This window comes from Triticum urartu, chromosome 2A (genome assembly GCF_056163025.1).
Source record: "Triticum urartu cultivar PI428250 chromosome 2A, HENAU_Tu73, whole genome shotgun sequence".
NCBI lineage: Eukaryota > Viridiplantae > Streptophyta > Magnoliopsida > Poales > Poaceae > Triticum > Triticum urartu.
The window spans coordinates 376,263,079-376,282,120 of record NC_141874.1 but is presented as its reverse complement, the minus strand read 5'-3'; the positions used below and the strand labels follow the sequence as shown (position 1 = coordinate 376,282,120).

Genomic DNA, 19,042 nt, shown 5'->3' with positions numbered 1-19,042 from the left:
AATTGCTGCCGTATGTGTAGTTGGACTGCTACGTGTCAAAGTTGTCTTACTGTGCGTTTACATCGGAACTGGCTGCCTACCCCATACCCTCTGCACTTTGAGTATAAAGCCCGAGCCCTCTGTCACTTTCGTTCCACCAGCTGCAACCAAAAGAAAAGCCAGATGGATCTCGAGCTGGGAGAGGTCACAGAGGAGGAGGGGGAAGTCGTCGATGCGAGGGCTGCAGCAACGGAGCAGAGGAGGAGGAGGCGCAGGCGTAGGCAGATGGCACGACGTGCTGCCGAGGAGGAAGTGGATGCAGAGTTCAACAGACGCCTTGCGCGCGCGGTGATGGATACTTGCAACTCCAATGAACTGGAACTTCTTTTCCCAGAGGGCGGGGGAAGGAACCATGTTCAGATCATCAGTTGGGCTAGGGCGAGAGCAGCCGCGGCTCCACATCCATCCACCAGGGCTAAATGTCGTCGTTTCTTTGATCGTTATGACTGAAGTAGTGAATGTTATGTTTTTAAGATTTGTGTTGTGAGGGAGCAGATGTTTGAATGAATAAATGAATTCAACTGTCTCCCCTCTGAATGTGTTGTTTTATCTGCATATGTTTTGACATGTGCAGTTTTTAAACTGCAGTTTTATCTTAAGTTGAACTGATTTGTGGTCAAAAGTTGCATGGCTTGTATAATAATTATTTTCTACCAGCTGGCTGCCCACCTGCCCATTTATTATTTTTATAATCTGTGAGTCTCCCTCGCTATAAATTCCATCCATCTATGTGTGGTGTGTGGCTCAGTCTCCCCAACATTTTTCTTCCCTCTTCCAGAGTCAGATCTAGGTTCCTCTCTCTTATCTCTGTTGTTTTCTTCCCTGTTCTTGTGTTTTCCATGGAGGACTGTTCATGCGGATGCCTGGCAAAGATGGCGCGCATAGCGGAAGACTGTGTGTACGAATCTGGTTTGGAGCTCACCCAGACTCAGCGCCGTGGGCAACTTGCTTGTCTGCTGTACTGCAACCATGGGTTTCGTGCGCCATATGTTTGTCGCCTGACGGTTGGTGACTTGAAGGAATCATGGGTATGTGTTTCTATTCGTTTTGTTTCTACTTTTTTGTAGGTCTCTTTTTGAATCCCATGGACTGGATCTGTAGTTTAGTGTTATGAATAGTTTGTCTATATTTTTTTATTTGGTTTTGTCAGGATTTAACAGTAGGGATTTCTGTTTGTATTTGTTCATTACTAAACAGTTTTTTATCCATTTTTGTATAATCCTTGATCTGTTTTTTGTCAGATGTTTTTACTGTAGTTGTGTTGATATGTATATTTCTTCAGTTTAGTCAGTTCACATGACTAGTCAGTTATGTGTTATTGTTTTGGTTCAGATTTTTTCTTTTCAGTTTGTTATGCAAACCGTTCATATATCTGTGTAAAAATTCAGTTATGTCAGATGTTCACTTTTGTTTTGTACTCCCATGCCCATTTGTAGAAAATGTACCCAGGATCAGGATTGTTGCTCCTAGTTCCGGTGTTCTGAAGATGGAGACTTTAGAAAAAAATGGGTATCAGTTGATGGAAGTTGCCTACCACATCGACTTTGATGGTTGCATCAACCTAACTACTGGGTGGAAGGAGTTAGTGGCAGAGTCTGGATTTGAGGATGGTGATGTGGTTATGGTTATGTTCTCCAGGGAAGATGACTCTTTGACATTCAGAATTTATGTGATGTAGGTTTAAATGTGGCAAATGACGCCGATTTGTGAGATTTGTGTGTGGTTGACTATGTTGCAGTATTTTTTCTTTAAAACTTCGGCATGTGAGATGGTTGAATTCTATTGTATTATCAGATGGTTTGGAACAACTTATGTAATGCTTTTCCTATCTTTTTTGCTCAAGTATAACTGCTTTATTTATATATTCTTTATATTAGTACTCGAACAATTCTATAGTTGAACTGATGGGCATCCTTTGTTTTGACTGGTATATTTTCATGTACATAGCTCGCAGAAGGAACTATACGCTGATAATGTTTGTAGAACCCCCTTTTTTTGGGTTCAAGATTGCTGAACTTACATTCTGTTAATGATAGTACTAAACTATTTTAGGTTGTCAATTACCAATCAAATTTGTTTGTTGTATAACATTTTTCTTACTTGTTTAGATGAATTTTGGATCACATTTTTTTACAGTTAAATAATGATATTTCTAGTATTTTTTACAATTAAAAGATTTTTATCTTTGCTGCACAGTATTTTTTTACTTGAACCTTATGAATTGTAGTAGTTGAAATTTTTATAATTTTGCTTCTGAAATTTTTATCTACAATTTTCTACGTTTAATTTTCCAAAAAAATATATGTATTTCTATTTTTTTAGTTCTTACAATTAATATGTGTTTGAACTTTTTATATTATTTGTTTTTGAACTTATTTCTTGTGAGGTTTTTTTGAATATCTACATTTTTTTATCGTGTGCGATCGGCTGGAATTTTGTAATGGGGCGAAGTACTGTGTTGGGCCATGTGGCTGAGTCGTTGTTTTCGGCCCAGATAGCTCGTCCGCGTGGCTGTGCAGCGCGGCGTGCGCGTGCGCTATGGGTTTAGTCCCACCTCGCAAGTCGAGGGAGTTCTAGACCTGTTTATAAGCGCAGCCGAGGCTCACAAGTCGAACTCCTCTGAAAACTTACCAGAGCTCTTATACACGGCGCTCACTCTCTCTCTTGACCTGTGGGCCCTAATCGGTGGGCCCTGCATTGTGCGGACTACTAGGGATTCGCCTATGGGCTCGAGTTCAAGTATCTAGCAGCGTCAGGGCCCGCGCCTGTCCTTGGGCGGTCAATTTTTTTCTTTTTGTTGTTGTTGTTTGAATCTAGTACTTGACTCCACCAGTAACTTGGACTGATACTTTATGATCCTTGGGCGTCAATTTTTTTCTTTTGTTGTTGTTGTTTGAATCTAGTACTTGACTCCACCAGTAACTTGGGATGATACTTTTTTGTTCTAGTTCTTGTGAGTTTTGTTCTAGGAACGAGCCATAACATGACTTTCCCCTGCACCAAACCGCACCAAAGGGCATAGTTGTACTAACACATCTTCCTTGTAAGGACTTGCCCCCATTATCTATCTTTTAGGGGGTGTGTGGGTGCATGTGGGGGGAAACAGAATAACCGCACTGCCCCTCGGTGCATAGTTGTACTAGCACATCTTCCTTGTATGGACTTGCCCCCATTATCTATCTTTTAGGGGGTGTGTGGGTGCGTGTGGGGGGAAACAGAATAACCGCACTGCCCCTCGGTGCATAGTTGTACTGACACATCTTCCTTGTATGGACTTGCCCCCATTATCTATCTTAAGGGTGTGTAGGTGCGTGTGGGGGGGGGACAGAATAACCGCACTGCGCTTGTCAGACGAGCGCACTACCGCGTTAGCGCAAGGCCGAGACGGGGCCCCCTCCCCCATCCCGGCGACGCCGAGCTAGGAACAAGCCGTAGCAGGCGACGACGCAGCGTGCCCGCGGCGTCGCATGCGGAGGCGAGTCCGTAACATGACTTGCCTCCATTGTCGGTGTCAAAACCGGCGGATCTCGGGTAGGGGGTCCCGAACTGTGCGTCTAAGGCGGATGGTAATAGGAGGCAGGGGACACGATGTTTTACCCTGGTTCGGGCCCTCTTGATGGAGGTAAAACCCTACGCCCTGCTTGATTTATTCTTGATAATATGAGTAGTACAAGAGTTGATCTACCACGAGATAGGAGAGGCTAAACCCTAGAAGCTAGCCTATGGTATGATTGTATGTTGTCCTACGGACTAAAACCCTCCAGTTTATATAGACACCGGAAGGGGCTAGGGTTACACAAGGTCGGTTACCAAGGAGGAGATATACATATCCGTATTGCCTAGCTTGCCTTCCACGCCAAGTAGAGTCCCATCCGGACACGGGACGAAGTCTTCAATCTCGTATCTTCATAGTCCAACAGTCCGGCCAAAGGATATAGTCCGGCTGTCCGGAGACCCCCTAATCCAGGACTCCCTCAGTAGCCCCTGAACCAGGCTTCAATGACGATGAGTCCGACGCGCAGTGTTGTCTTCGACATTGCAAGGCGGGTTCCTCCTCCGAATACACCACAGAAGAATTTGAATACAAGGATAGTGTCCGACCCTGCAAAATAAGTTCCACATACCACCGTAGAGAGAATAATATTACCACAAATCTAATCTGCTGACACGTGTTGGCAGCATGACATCACGCCACAGCCCGGTAATTATTTGAACCGTTTTTCTTTAACCAGCCCCCGCACATAATGCGCGTCGGTTTCTTGACACGTCTTGTCAAAGTAGAGATCGTGTTCCCCTTATTACGGGATTCTCATCAATACAGACGTGGGTAACCCAACCACGCCATCAATTACGGCGCTTGGGGGATAAGCGAGTTTTACCAGGCTAGTGGGGGCGCATAGTTTAGTTCGCCTTTATAAAGGGATAAGATCTCACCTTTTTGTACCCACGCCTTCTTCCTCCTTGCTCATCCATTCTCGCGCACTCGAGCTCCAGCGCCCAAGTCCGTATCCTCCTCCTCAACTCTCTCCAAACATGTCCGGAGTGGGAGGCAAGTGGATGGCCTCCTCCGTCACGGAGGGGCACATCAAAAAGTTACGTGCAGCCGGATACTTAGCCGCGGATATCGCGCACCGGCTGCCAGCCGCGGGGCAGGTCGTCCCTACCCCGGAACCTCACGAAAGGGTGGTTTTCCTCCCCCACTTCGTCCGTGGACTGGGGTTTCCCCTCCATCCATTCGTCCGCGGCCTCATGTTCTATTATGGGCTAGACTTTCATGATCTGGCCCTGAATTTCATCCTCAACATCTCAACGTTCATCATCGTGTGCGAGGCTTTCCTCCGCATCCGGCCCCACTTCGGCCTGTGGCTGAAGACCTTCAATATCAAGCCGAAGGTGGTGGGCGGTCAACAAGCGGAATGCGGCGGAGCCATGGTGGGTAAAATGCCCAACGTTATATGGCTCGAGGGCTCCTTCATGGAGACCATAAAGGGGTGGCAATCGGGGTGGTTCTACATCATCGAGCCGCACGACACCAACTGGGTGGCGGCCCCCGAGTTTCGATCCAGAATCCCCACGCGGCTCACTTCCTGGAAGAAGAAGGGCCTGTCCTGGGGTTCATCGGTGGAGATGGACGGACTCCAGAAGTGTATCCTGAACATGATAAGCAAGAAACTTAAGCTTGTCAACATAGTCCAGGTCATGCTCTTCCGCCAGATCCTCCCGTGTCAACAACGGGATTTCAACTTATGGGAGTTCGACCCGGCCCGGCACCAGACTCTAAGCGAGCTCTTCGACACGATGCATAAAGACGTCTGGAGGGTGCTGTTCAAGGGCGCCGAGGTCCCTCCTTCTCTTACCGAGGACCGCGGGCTAAGCGCGAAGCGTTTTGCGAATCAGGTAAGTTCTGTACATCTGATAGGGTGTTTATTTCCCATAGCTTAATCATGTACGGGGTCTGAGCTCCCATGCCTTTGACAGGACTGGGTGGAGACATCGGAGCAGATCAACTGTCCGGCCCCTCTGCCCGAAGACCCTGCGGACGCTCTCCTAACGGAGATGCGGACTCCGGCTCCTTATGAGGTGCCGGATAAGACCAAGAAGAAGGCCAAGGGAACCCGAAAGAGTTCCCGACGCCAGGTGGTATCGGACTCATCGTCCGATAACACCGAGACACCCTCCTCCCGTGAAAACGAGGAGAAGGAAGATGAAGATTCTCCCCCTCCAGCCGGGGGAGACAAGAAAAGGAAGGCCGCCCCAACCGGGGAGGCCGAAGGGTCCAAGAAGGAAAGAACTCTCCTTCTGGACTGCTACACCACCACCGCCGATGGCGAAGACGAGTGGCTGCTCAGGGCCAAGCCCCTGGCGAAGTCCTAAGTATTCGGATACCAGAGTACCTCATAGCATACCTTTGTCGCACTGTTTCTCCTAACGTCGAATATGATTATGCAGTCCGCCCCAAGCCCGTATCGATGTATCATCGTCGGACGGTTCCTTGGACTCGTCGGACATGAATAGTGATACACTTCCAACCGCCACCTCTCCTTACCCTATGGACAATGCCGAGGTACTGTCTCAGGGGGCACCGAGCCGGGGGGGGGGGGGGGGAGACAGCCCCGGAGGCGCCTCAAGGCGACCTTCCGGACTCTAGGAGCAAAGGGAGCAAGGCTCCCGGGGGCTCCAAGTTCGGCTCTCAGCCGAACACTGCGCCAGAACCTCCAGTGGTTCCGGACTCGGGCAAGCGGCCCCCTTCCAAAAGGGGCAAGACGCCCGTGCCGATGACCTCTGTCCATCCAGAGGCACCGGACAACCTGCTGTGAGCGCTTCACGGTGCTTCCATTGACGAAGAACACCGCACTATTATGAGTGCGGTGATCAAGAAGGTTTAGTCCGCCAAGAGCGGACTGACGGAAGCCTGTGCCAGCCTTCTAACAGGCTTTGAGGTAAGTATTTAAAATATAGGAAAAATATTACCGCATAGACAGTAGCCCCTGATGCTCTGTTTGGTGTTCACAAAGAAAAGCCGAATAGAGGATCAAATAATATATGCAGGAGTCTAATATAAGTATGTCTGTACGCGTATGCAGGCTTCGATGCTGAACTCTGCCGCACTGACTGCAGAGGTCGCCGCACTGAAGCAGGACCTCGAAGGGTCCGAGAAAGAGCTCGGTCTTGCCAAGAGGCAGCTCGAGGAGAACAAAGGTAAGTAATACCTTGTCTATATATAAAAAAGAAAATGTGGTTGCGAAATGAAAGGATCATCATGAATGTGCCAGGGGCCACGACAGAAGTGGTGACCCTAAAGCAAGCGCTGTTCGTGGCCGAAGACAAAGCGGCCAAGGAGCGCACCGAGCGGGAGAAACAAGAGGCACGGGTGGGCGAGGTGCAGCAAGAGCTCCAGGCTCTCGTGAAGAAGCACGAGGCTTTGGAGCTTGACTCGAAGACGCGAGAGTCCGAGCTTACCGCGGCCCTCGAGAGCACAAAGCATGCCAAGGCCGAAGCCCAAAAGGCCCTCCAGGAGATTGAGGCGATGAGGAGGATAGCGGCGGGTAAGGCATTCAATATGCAAAGCAAGCATGTGAAGGTAAATTACTTGTTACTTACCCGAGTCCGGAGCTCTCCAAGAGCATTCGCAGATTTGCCCCACAGCGTGTCGGATGCCATGAAATTTTACCAGGCCGAGGAGGGAAGCTCGACGGAGAAGCTGTTCTGGTCTCAGTATTCTGGGACCGAACACCCGATGCCTATGAGCGACCAGCTGAAGCAACTGGTCGAGCTGCACAAGGCGGCCGAACAGGCCATGAGGGGCTTTATAGTCCGGATGTGGCCTGGCGACTCCCTTCCCAACAGCTACTTCGGCTTGGTGAGGCGGCTTGAGGATGCCTGCCCATGGCTGGAAGTCATCAAGCAGTCCGTCTGTATAGAAGGTGCCCGCCGGGCTTTTGCCTGTGCAAAGGTGCACTGGGCCAAGATGGACGATGAGAAGCTGGTGAAGGAGGGGCCGCCGCAGGGCAAGGAGCATCGCCACCCGGAAATGTATTATGAGGGTGTCCTGAAGGGTGCCCGTCTTGTGGCGGACGAGTGTGCAAAAGATGTAATTTTTGAATGAACTTGCTCGTGTGATGCTGTATTATGAAAACTTGTTCATATGCGCTATGCAATGCTTGTTTGAATTTAAAATATTACCTTCTGTGCGGCTGTTTATCAAATCTGAGAGATGGCCAGTCGCCGGCTTCTGCCCCCATGCCATGAGTGCTGGGGTGTTCGGGATAAACCTGAGCACTGTTTTTCCCATTGTTTGGTCCTTCGAGGGAGGTGCTCAGCACAACGAACAAGGCAACCGGACTATAATGCTTTATCACTCTCACTTAGCCATAGAATTCTACAATTTTAAATTTTGGCGAAGCCCCTAGTATCCAGAAGGCCGAATTCGGGGCGCTATACACGCCTTAAGCCGGAAAAAGCCGACTCCTCGCTCTAAGCGGCATAAGTCTTTAGGGACTCGAAACCTCTCGAACAGCGACTAGCTCTCGCCTTATCATGACAGTCAGTTTTAGCTTTCTCTACTGAGGTGCTTAGCCCAGCTGAACCAGGGCACAATCGCAGTAGTTCTCCCAGTGCTACCTTAGCCGATATAGCGGAACATAAGGTACCAAAACATGGGAGCCGGGCAAACCCAACGTCACCTGCTCTTTTGACATATACCAACCTGTCACGATGTTGTCAATTGTCTTCCATGACTTGTACGTGGTGTACGCATCTATTCCTACGTACGTGATGAAGTTGTCTGGCAGCGGGCTGGTCCCCCACAGTTGGTGTTCTCCCTTGTCCATCTTCTTCTTCATGCCTTTGTAGGATGGGTTGATGACGCCGCCTGCAACATCGGCCAAGGACTCGAAGTATTTGCTGGTGTGTGGATCTTTCCACTTACACTGCATGTTGATGAACTTGTTGGGTTTGATCTCCAAACCAGACTTGTTCAGCATCCACTTGTCACCTCCAATGCTGAAACCGACAAATGTGTACAATTTCTCCTCCTGCAGGAACTGTTTAAGGTGCTTGGGCCTGCAAGGGGGGAGACACACATTGAAGGTTAGTGTTCTTTTTTGAAGATTTAATTCTTCTGTTTTTTTGGTTTTGAAAGTGATAATCCATGAGGTAGATGCTTATATAGTATAAGTCATGGATGAATGTAGTCCAGAAACTAGTACACAAAGTCCTGAAATTAAATTCAACTACACCATGTTATTTTCTTTTTTGCTATCTTCAGTGCTTCACCAAATTCAAGAATCATTTTAACATATTCAATGATATATGTGCTGCTTGATTCAAGTTTAGTTTTCTTTTTAGTTGAATAAAATACCTATACCAGTGCTTGATACATCTTTTTGCATCAGTTCTATATCAAGTTCAGAAATTAATTTGAGAAACATGTGCATCAAGATATGGACCTATACCACTTCAGCAAACATCTTTAAATACATCAATTCTATAAACTATACTAGTGCATCAAGATCAGAATCTATGCTAGCACATCAAGTTCAGAAATTAATTTGGTGCATCAAATTCAGAATTCTATAAACATTTTTCAGATGCTAATCTGGTGAAACAATCCACTTCACAGTTTCAGAAATGCATGTAAGTTGAGAAACATGTACTCGTGCATACATTTCACAAAGTATAGTAGTTCATCTAGTTGGGAAACTAGTTTAATGAAGTTTTTAGTGAGTAGTACTAGTACAACAGATGAATGAACAGTAGTATGGGTTACCATTTTGTGGCTGCTACGATGTGGTACACCAAGCAGAGTTCCTCGATGAACAACTACAGGACTGCCACCATCTGTGGAGGTTCATCCTCCCTGGTGAACTCCACATCAGCTCCGATGAAGCTCGGATACAAGCCACTGCCCTTCATCCTGAGCCTGCTCATCACCTTGTCGGCCTTGTCTGGTTCGCTGGTGCAAACGATCTCCAGCATATCCTTGCTGTGGAGCTCAACCCCTGTGAGGGTTCTCGTGTACTCGCGCTTCTCGCTGGGGACTTGAACATCGATGAGGTTGCTGTTCTTGTCCGACGGCTCGCCATGATGACGCTTGGCGGACGATTCCTCCGCCATCGCCTTCCTGTGGCGACTGTGGGTTTGGGAGAGAGAAGTTTGTGGTTTGTGTGCAATGGAGATTGAAGCGGCAATGGTGGTTTCTGGGAGTGAGGCAGAGATGGAAGACAATGGGGTGCTTTGAAGGTGCGTCGACGTGGATGTGTGGGAGGCGGTTCGTCGGGGGGCGTGGGTGCGGTGGTCGTGGGGGTGCCCGTTTGCAGTCCCTTGTGGCAACCGCTCAGTGGGTGGCGCGGGTGGTGGCCTGGAAGAAGCAACCGTCCAATTTAAATGGTTTTACTGCCGCACTGACTTGTCTTGTCAAGCTGTACTTATGACCTGCTAAATCCCACTTGCACGTCTCAGGGGTGGTGATGATGGCATTTTGGAATGTTTAGGTGACATATGCTTTTTGATGTTTTTCCGTGAGGATGTTAAGTCTTGTTTTTCCACTGAAGTATTATAGACTAGTTTATCTGAAGACATTTTTCAGTGCCCTGGGAGTTGTTGCTCAAAACTGGTACTTATTTTATTTTCATCTGTACTTACCTAAGTTAGGCCTTTATAGTTTTTGTATTCTCATTTTGGTGCACTTATGGTTTAGTGCTGTGTGAACTGAAATGTAATTTCATATAGCATGCGGTCTTGAAATTTGGTGTCGTAGTGGTGTGAGTGGCCTGACTGATCCTGCTTTTTTAGTACTGATGTCATATGTATGTTTGAACTGAGTTTTTTTTGTTTTTTTGGGTGGTTTGTGGGATTGAGATTGTTTTACGACCAGATCGTTCATTAAGGTGTGTACATATTTTATATAAATTAGAAATTTAGCAGAATTGACAAATAAATTCTATTTGAACTTCTTTTATTTTAGTAGTTGAACTTGTCAGATTTTTTGTAAATAAGAAATTTAGCATAATTGACAAACATTATATGTTTTGAACTTTTTGCATTTTAGTAGTTGAACTTGTCATATTTTATATAGATAAGAAATTTAGCATAGTTGAGAAACATTATATGTTTGAACTTTTCGCATTTTAGTAGTTGAACTTGTCAGATTTTATATAAATAAGAAATTTAACATAATTGACAAACATTATATGCTTGAACTTTTTGCATTTTAGTAGTTGAACTTGAAAGTAATATTTAATTTGGTTTTTTAAATTATGTACATTTAACAGATAGGCTATTAAGTTCTCTTCTTTTTAGAGGTTCATTGTTTTTGTATCATATTTTCTCCCTTTTTTATTATCTCTGGTGCAGAGCTAAAATTATTTTTATTTTTATTTTTTGTATTCAAAGTTATTTCCTGCGAACTAGTATCTGAATTTATATATTTTTAGTTTCGAACATTTTTCTTGTAGTTTATATTTCTTTGCCTCGCCCTCTGGTTTGTTTAACTTGGCTTATTTGGTGTGGTGTTTGTAAACGATGTAGGCTATTAGGCCGTTTTCTGGCCCAGATAGCTCGTCCGCGCGGCTATGCAGTGCGGCGTGCGCATGCGCTTTGGGTTTAGTCCCACCTCGCTAGTCGAGGGGGCTCCAGACCTGTTTATAAGCGCAGCCGTGGCTCACTGGTCGAACTCCTCTGAATACTTACCTGAGCGCTTATACACGTCGCTCGCTCTCTCTCTTGACCTGTGGGCCCTGATCGGTGGGCCCTGCGTTGTGCGAATTACTAGGGATTCGCCTATGGGCTCGAGTTCAAGTATCTAGCAGCGTCAGGGCCTGCGCCTGACCTTGGGCGGTCAGTTTTTTTATTTTTTTGTTTGTTTGAATCTAGTACTTGACTCCAGCAATAACTTGGACTGAAACTTTTTGTTCTAGTTCTTGTCAGTTTTGTGTAAGTGTAAACTAAGATGTACTTGCGTGTAGACTAAGTTGTACAGATAGTCCATTCATAGTAGCGCTTACGGACTGATGCTTCTATGTACTTCTTATTGAAGTAAGTATGTACTACCCGGTCAATTTACCAGTACTATCATTCTTAATTTGCAAGCGACCAACATAAGTGTGTGCCGATGCTTCTTAACTTTTTCTGTTTGTAGTACATATTAATTTTCTAGCAGCTACATATGAATGAGAACACTACATGAAGTACTAAGAATTTTTGCTTCAACTTTTGAAGTGTTGTTAAGCAACTCAAATTGAGCTGATTGATCTCAACGTTATGTTTTCTATACAATACTGAATCGAAACTAGACATAGAACAACGTTGTGTGATTAGTTGCATCATAACTAGTACTTTAGAGCAGCCACAAAGTTCCAATTCAGAAGCTACTTTTGAATTTGAAATGATGGATTAACAACATACGAAGCTACCAAACTTATATAATGACATAAGCAAAACATTGTACTTAATGACATAATAAACTTGTTCAACCATGACAAGCACGACATAATCATACTGGTTCAACCCAACAAGAGCAAACTACTAATTTGAAACAACAAGATAAAAGGCAAGCACTAGCGGAAGGAAAACGAAGGTAGGCTTTGATGTATCTTCATCCCTAAAAGGGGCAATAGGGGTGGTCGTAGAATTTCGCAGCCTCCCACTCTTTTGCAAATTCCGAACCATCTGTGATGTAGTCGATCATGCTCCATGCCTTGTAAGTGGCGTATGCATCTACTCATGCGTACTCGATGAGGTTGTCTGGCAGCGGGCTGGTCCCCCACAGTTTGTAGTCTTCTTGCATGCTGATGTTCTTCTTCATGCCTTTGTAGAATGGGTGGATGACGCTGGCTACAACATCAGTCAAGGAGTCGTACTCTTTTCCGGTGTATGGAACTCTCCACTCGCGCTGAATGTCAATGAACTTGTTGGGGCTGATCTCAAAACTGGAGGACTTCAGCTTCTCTTTGTTGCTTTCAATGCTGAAACCGGCAAATGTGAACAACTTCTTATGCTGCAGCAACTCGTTCAGGCGCTTGGGCCTGCAAGGGGAGAGACATTTTTGAAAATCAGCATTACTTTGATGTTTGAATTATTCATTTTTGTTTTGTTTTACAAGCAATGAATCCATTAAGTAGATGTTTATGTAGCATAAATAATGGATGAATGTACTTCAAAAACTAATAAACAAAGTTCTGAAATTAAATTAAGTACATCATGTTATTCTTCTTTTTTGGATTATACATAGTTTTAGTCAATGTTGTATGTTCTGCTTTGGTACTAGTTTAGTTTACTTTTGTTGAATAGGATAACACATAAACAGTGCTTCACCAAGTCCTTAGTTTATTTTCTTATGAGAATAACATTAGATCAAATTCAGAAAATACTTCACTACATCAAGTTCGGAAACATCTTTTTAATACATCGAGTACATAAACTACACTATTGGATCAAGTTCAGAAACTACACTAGTCAATCAACTTCAGAAATTAATCTTCCGCAAGATTTTCCAAATAGTAATCCAGTGCATCAGGTTCAAAAATACATTTATAGTGTATCTACTTGAGAAAATTTAGTAGTGCATCCACTTTTCACAAACCACACTAGTACATCTAGTTGGGAAACAAGTGTGATGAGATTTTCAGGATACAGTACTAATAAAGCAGATAAACCAAATAGGGCAAATGAGTAGGATGGCTCACCATTTTGTGGCCGCTGTGATGTGGTACACCAAGCAGAGGTCGTCGACGCACAACTGCAGGACTGCTGCCATCTGGGGAGGTTCATCTTCGTTGGTGTAGTGCACACCAACGCCGACGATCCTACGAAGCATGCCACCAAGCTTCCTCCAGAGCCTGGAGATCACCTCGTCGGCCTTGTCTGGTTCACTGGTGCAGACGATCTCCAGCGTCTCCTTGCCGTGGAGCTCAACCTCTCTGAGGGTTTTGGTGTACTCGCGCTTCTCGCCGGGGACGTGAACGTCGACGAGGTTGCTGCTCTTGTCCGACGGCTCGTCTTGATGATGCTTGGTGGACGGTTCCTCCGCCATCGCCCTCCTCCGGCGGCTGTGGGCTTGTGAGAGAGAAGTTTGTGGTTTGTGTGCAGTGGAGATGGAAGGGCAATGGTTGTTTGTGGGGATGATGGAGAGATGGAAGAGAATGGGGTTTTTTGCAGTGCGTCGACGGGGATTTGTGGGAGGCGGTTCGTCGGGGGCGTGGGTGTAGTGGGTGTAGTGGCGTGGGGTCGCCGTTTGCAGTCCCTTGTGGCAACCGCTCAATGGGTGGCGCGAGTGGTGGCCTGGAAGAAGTAACCGTCCAAGTCCAATGGTTTTTACTGATGCACTGACTAGTCTTGTCAAGCTGTACTTATGACCTGCTAAATCCCACTTGCACGTCTCAAGGGTGGTGATGACGGCATTTTACTGTCGCACTGATTTGTCTTTGTCAAGCTATACTTATCAGCTGCTTATCCCACTTGCACATGTCAGGGTTGGTGATGATGGAGGTCTGTACTCCTCTACTGCGGTACTTGGACTGGTGATTGAAGTGTAATTGAACTTACCAAATACCAGTGAGAATATGTCTGATGTTAAAACATTTTTTGTATTTTTTAAAGAATTTTTTATATCAAGATAATCTCTGAGTATTTTTTACAGATAAATTAGATTTTCATCAGTACAGAATGTATTATATTCTCATTTTTGTTTGAGATAATTATTTTTATGTACGATGGTCTTTCTGAATTGGGACTGGCAGAAGCAGACATAGCTTTGTTTTTTCAAAACGATGTTCTTTTGAGGTGTTCCTGGGTGTGTTTGTTTTACTCTGCCTTTGTACTGACGACTGAGAATTATCAGTACTGATGTACTATAAGAGTTTAAATTTTCCTTAAATTTTTTTTGCTGAGTTACTGGTCGACAGTAGTGTTTTTCGTCAGTACAAATGTATTTTGTGACTGCATTCAAAAGGATTATCAAATGGTTTACATAATAATGTGACTACTCCAACGGGCACAAATCACAAATTATATCAGTACTGATGTGTACTCTGCCTTTGTACTGACGACTGAGAACTATCAGTACTGATGTACCATAAGAGTTTAAATTTTCCTTGACATATTTTTGCTGCTGAGTTATTGGTCGACAGTAGCGTTTGCGTCAGATAAATCCAGATAAGTTTTTTCAAGTGTATTTGTGACTGCATTCAAAAGGATTATCAAATGGTTTACATAATAATGTCACTGGTCCAGCGGGCACAAATCGACGATAAAGCTAAAAAAGTACTGGCCCGCGTGAGATAAATCGATGTTTCTGAAATGTTTCCTCATTGTGTGCCGAGGCAACTGAGACCACTATGTATTGTTCAGTTGTTCAGCCTTGAGCTTCTCCTAACTGGCCCCGAATGTTATGCCTTGCCCGTGCCCTTTCCTGGTTGAGCCTTGGCAGCTTCATCATCAGTTTCAGTTTCCTCATCCCCGACACTGTCATCTTCATTGTCTTCGTCTGGTTGGTCGTCATTCTCGTCAAACTCTTCTTCTTCATCGTTTTCATTTGATTTTTTGGAACTCTGCACCTTGCCCTGTGTTTGTTCAGCACCAATGACCTCCTTTCCCACTTTGCACGTGCGGGCATTATGCCCGTCAGTTCCCCCACACTTGCGGCAAGTGTAGCTGTTACGTGTGTTGTCTCCATTGGCAGAAACCTGGGTGCTCCAATCTGCTTGTGCTTGTTGACAGTGCCATCTGTGCGGAGTGGGCATGTACGGTAGTTATGGTTGCTCATGACATTGCAGAATCAGCATGCCCTTATCCCGAGAGGTTTGCCGTTCGGGCCAAATTCCACACGCTTGATGGGGCGTGGCGGCTTTTTGGCTGCTGCTTTCGCTGCTTGCGTCTTGCTCTTCCTCCCCTTTGTGTTTGAGAATATGGGTGGTTTAATCACTCTTTCCTGCTGCTGCTGGTAGGATGTGCTGTTGTCATGTCGTTCGCCTACAGCACCATCAAGCTCCTGATTTCGCATGTGAGCTTGTTGGTGCTCTTGAGTGTGCACATGGGCAAGCTCTGGTTGCTGCTGCTCCTCTTCCTCATTGTCGAACGGGTCAACAGCTCCCAGATGATTCATCTCGGATAACATTGTAGCAATATCCTTCTCAATGGCTTCATTATCCGTCACACCTCCATTTTCAGCAGAATGCATGACGTCGAGTTCTTGTTCAAGTTTCCATGACGACCCGCAACCTCGCCATTTGCTCTTGGCTTCTCAAACTTTTTCTGTGCACCCTCATGTTGAGCGTCAGCAGTGAGCTTTGAATGCAGTATTGGGATGCCTTGTTTGATGCTACTATCCTCAAGTCATTTTTGTCGAATGTTGGCTGGATGTTCGGGCGTTTGGTGTATCTCCTGAGGATGTATTTCTCTGGAACGCTGGCAGCCTTAATTGTTTGCATCATGCACAGGACATGCATGCAGAAAAGACCTGTATTGTTTTTGGAAGAGGTGCATGTTTTTTGTCATTTCATTCGAACAAAAACTTTGCAAATAAAGTAGTACAATATGTAACATCTTTTTTTGTAGTCCTCACCTGTGTGGTCCCATAGCCTGCACTCGCACTCATATGTTTCTCCCACGGGGTCTGCAACCACCTGGAACGCGTTCTGAGACCATGCAGACAGTTTTTGCGGGTTGTTGTAGCACACGAGGTACTTTGTGGGCTCTTCTGTCTCTGTCACCGTGAAGAGTGTGCTCAGTTTTAGCCTTTTTCTGAGCTCACTGTACACGACTCGCGAGTAAACCTTTGCCATCTGGGTGTCAAACCCATAGAAGGTCAGCGTATTTTGTTCCTTCTGCACATGCAAGAATGGTGACCAAATTGTTAGTTTTCTCGCAGCAAAAACTTGTCTAACTAATAAATTTTTACTTTAGTAAGCATCTTTTTTTGTCTCACGACAGGTGATAGAGCTATACCCTGTTACACATTGTCTCTTGGTTCTCTGTCTGCCTCCTGGTTTTGACGCAGGAGTTTACCTGGCTGACAAACCGGTGTAGGTTTTGTCTCTCACTTACAAAGTTCTTCTTGAGCACATAGTTCATGCTCTCACTTCGCTGTGTGGATGTCATTTTGGCGCAGAAAATTTCTTTGAAGTAGGCTGATATCCATTTCTCACGCTCGTTCCACATGGCCACCATCGTGGCATCATCATGGAGGTTGTACCTATCCATGAGTCCTTTCCAGGCATCCTCAAACTCAATTGGCATGAGGGGCCAGTTGACGATTGATGTGAATTCATCCTTAAAGTCTTCGTGCAGGTAGTACAGGTATGCGAGGTGTTCCCTGTACTTCTTCATAATGTGCCAGCGGCACAACTTGTGTACTGTGTTCTTGAAAACTTTTGGTATCGCCAAAGCCATTGCCGGGCACTGGTCTGGTATGAGAAAAGAGATGTGGAGTGGTCAACATATGGTGGTGCATATATACCAATAGAACTGACACAACATTTTTTACCGTTTTATTTTCCTTTTATTTTTTGGGCAGAAGGGGGGGTGGTGGTGGTGGTTGGGGGTGGTTTTCGCGGTTGTACCTATGAGGATTCATGTAGGAGCCTTCCCTCTCATGCACCTTAAAAACGTCTTGAACAACCATCTGAATGATTCTGCATCCTCATCTCTCATCAGGGCGAAACCAAAGAATGTAGTATGTAATTGGTTGTTAGTACCGACAAACACCCCAAGTGGCATATGATACTTGTTGGTCTTATATGTGGTGTCAAATGTTACGTAGTCACCGAAGTCCTGATAGGCCCCTCGGCAGCTTGCGTTCGCCCAAAATATGTTCTTAACTCTGTCGGACTCATCGAGTTGCATGTCACAGAAGAATTCCCTGTTTATAGCTTTCATCTCCCTAAAGAAGTTGACTGTCTTTAGGACATCGTCCACATCATCCATCCTTGAATTCTTTGCTTTCCTGCATATTAAAAGTTCATTCAAAAATGCATGTTGAACTGGCGTCAGGTCATGCGTTGCGTAATATGTTTGTACTGATAGAGGAAAAAATACGAAGGGGGTTTATGGGAGGAGAACAAGTTTCTATTTACAGGTTAATCAGGTCTTTGGCATTCATTTCGAGGAAGTAGCTACCAGGGTCATCACCGCCCCATATGCTCATGATTTGCGCATGTTCAATGCCTTTGAACTGCAGGTACTTGACGTACTCCATGATTGTTTTGTCAAAGTTTTTGTGGGAGTGCAAGAAGACAAGCATTTGCAGAGTGAGCTGTAGCCTGTGGTTGTGTTCCCAGACTATCTCTTTTACGACAAATGTTCCATCATTTTCCTTCTTTAGCCTCATTTTAGCCCCGCAGTTAGTCCTGGCTGTCGTTTTGTTCCGCTGTCTATTTGCTTCAGACACCTTCGATTGATAGACTCCATAGCACGTGCAATAAAGGTAGGCTCTGGTCTTAAACTTGGAGCCTTCCCTGACAGCAAAACCCGCATGCTTCGCATAGACGTTGTAGAAGTTCTTTGCTTCTTCAAAAGTTTCAAAGTGCATCTATAGCCTTGGCAGAACATAAGCTTCAATGTTAGGTGGCTGCACGCAACAGTGAGCAAACAAAAACGCAGTTATGAAAATGTTAGATGGGGTGGTCACAGTACCATGGTATGAACTGTGCTTGTATGTTTTTTTCTATATGGATACTTACATGTGTATAGCTCTGTGCTGCCTCCGGTGTTTGCTGTTCACCCTGGTGTATGGGCGCGGGTGGTGTCACCCTTGGCACATGTAGCAATGTATCTCTTGGAGGGAGCAATGTTGACGAAGATCTCCATCTCTCATTGTACGGCCGTCTCCCCTCAGATTCGTTGTGAGGTTGCTCCTATCTATATGGCTCATATCTTGTACTTTGTAACCTACTAGAGAGGCCAAAATTTCTGTCTCTTTGGCCTGGTCTTCCAGTCGCAACCGCTTTTGCAGCACGGATGATTGATGTTGACGGAGAGACTGGTGGAAGCCTTGTTGCAACCCATCCACAGCTTCCCGTCCTTGGCTTTCTGCATGCGCTACGGAAGGAAAACATTTGTTGTTGGATATTGTTGGCCTTGTTGCAACCCACGAGTGACAAAGCTTGTATTCCTAGATATTGGTGTTTGCTGCATAGAAGAACTTGTCCGTGCTTCTGATGATTCCGGTGTATCTTGAAATTTTCCTGTATTGTTTAAGTATCCAGGTGGTATTTCTGGTGTTACCCAACCAGGTGGTGCCCCATATTTGCTTGTCTCATCAGATGCTCACTGCGTGTGCCGCCTTGCTCTCTTCTGCAATGACATTCAACAGTTTTGGGATTAATATTTTCTGCATTTTTCTCATATACATGCTATGGGTAACATGTCATGCACTGAAGGCATTGTACAAGTTGAACTTGCATCGCTCGTTGTTATTTAAACTGTTGTTCTCTATTTTGTATCTGGTTTCATTTTCACTCGAACAGTATAACCGTACATGCTCAACATTGATGTACTATTTTTTAGA

General features: G+C 45.3%; 3 protein-coding genes across 3 annotated transcripts; all 3 read right to left on the bottom strand.

The window, feature by feature from the left end:
• Positions 1 to 12,259: 12,259 nt before the first annotated feature.
• Positions 12,260 to 13,570, bottom strand: LOC147985164 (uncharacterized). Its single transcript, XM_087541442.1, has 2 exons — positions 13,224 to 13,570; positions 12,260 to 12,563 (listed from the first exon to the last, which is right to left on the bottom strand). The coding sequence occupies exons 1-2, from the start codon at positions 13,568 to 13,570 to the stop codon at positions 12,260 to 12,262; spliced, it is 651 nt and encodes a 216-aa protein (XP_087397568.1).
• Positions 13,571 to 15,731: 2,161 nt separating this feature from the next.
• LOC147985163 (protein FAR1-RELATED SEQUENCE 5-like) lies at positions 15,732 to 16,926 on the bottom strand. The gene is made up of 3 exons (XM_087541441.1): positions 16,582 to 16,926; positions 16,100 to 16,361; positions 15,732 to 15,994 (listed from the first exon to the last, which is right to left on the bottom strand). Exons 1-3 carry the CDS (start codon positions 16,924 to 16,926, stop codon positions 15,732 to 15,734), a joined length of 870 nt encoding a protein of 289 aa, XP_087397567.1.
• A 180-nt stretch (positions 16,927 to 17,106) lies between these two features.
• LOC147985162 (protein FAR-RED IMPAIRED RESPONSE 1-like) lies at positions 17,107 to 18,064 on the bottom strand. Its single transcript, XM_087541440.1, has 2 exons — positions 17,610 to 18,064; positions 17,107 to 17,479 (listed from the first exon to the last, which is right to left on the bottom strand). Exons 1-2 carry the CDS (start codon positions 18,062 to 18,064, stop codon positions 17,107 to 17,109), a joined length of 828 nt encoding a protein of 275 aa, XP_087397566.1.
• Positions 18,065 to 19,042: the final 978 nt, after the last annotated feature.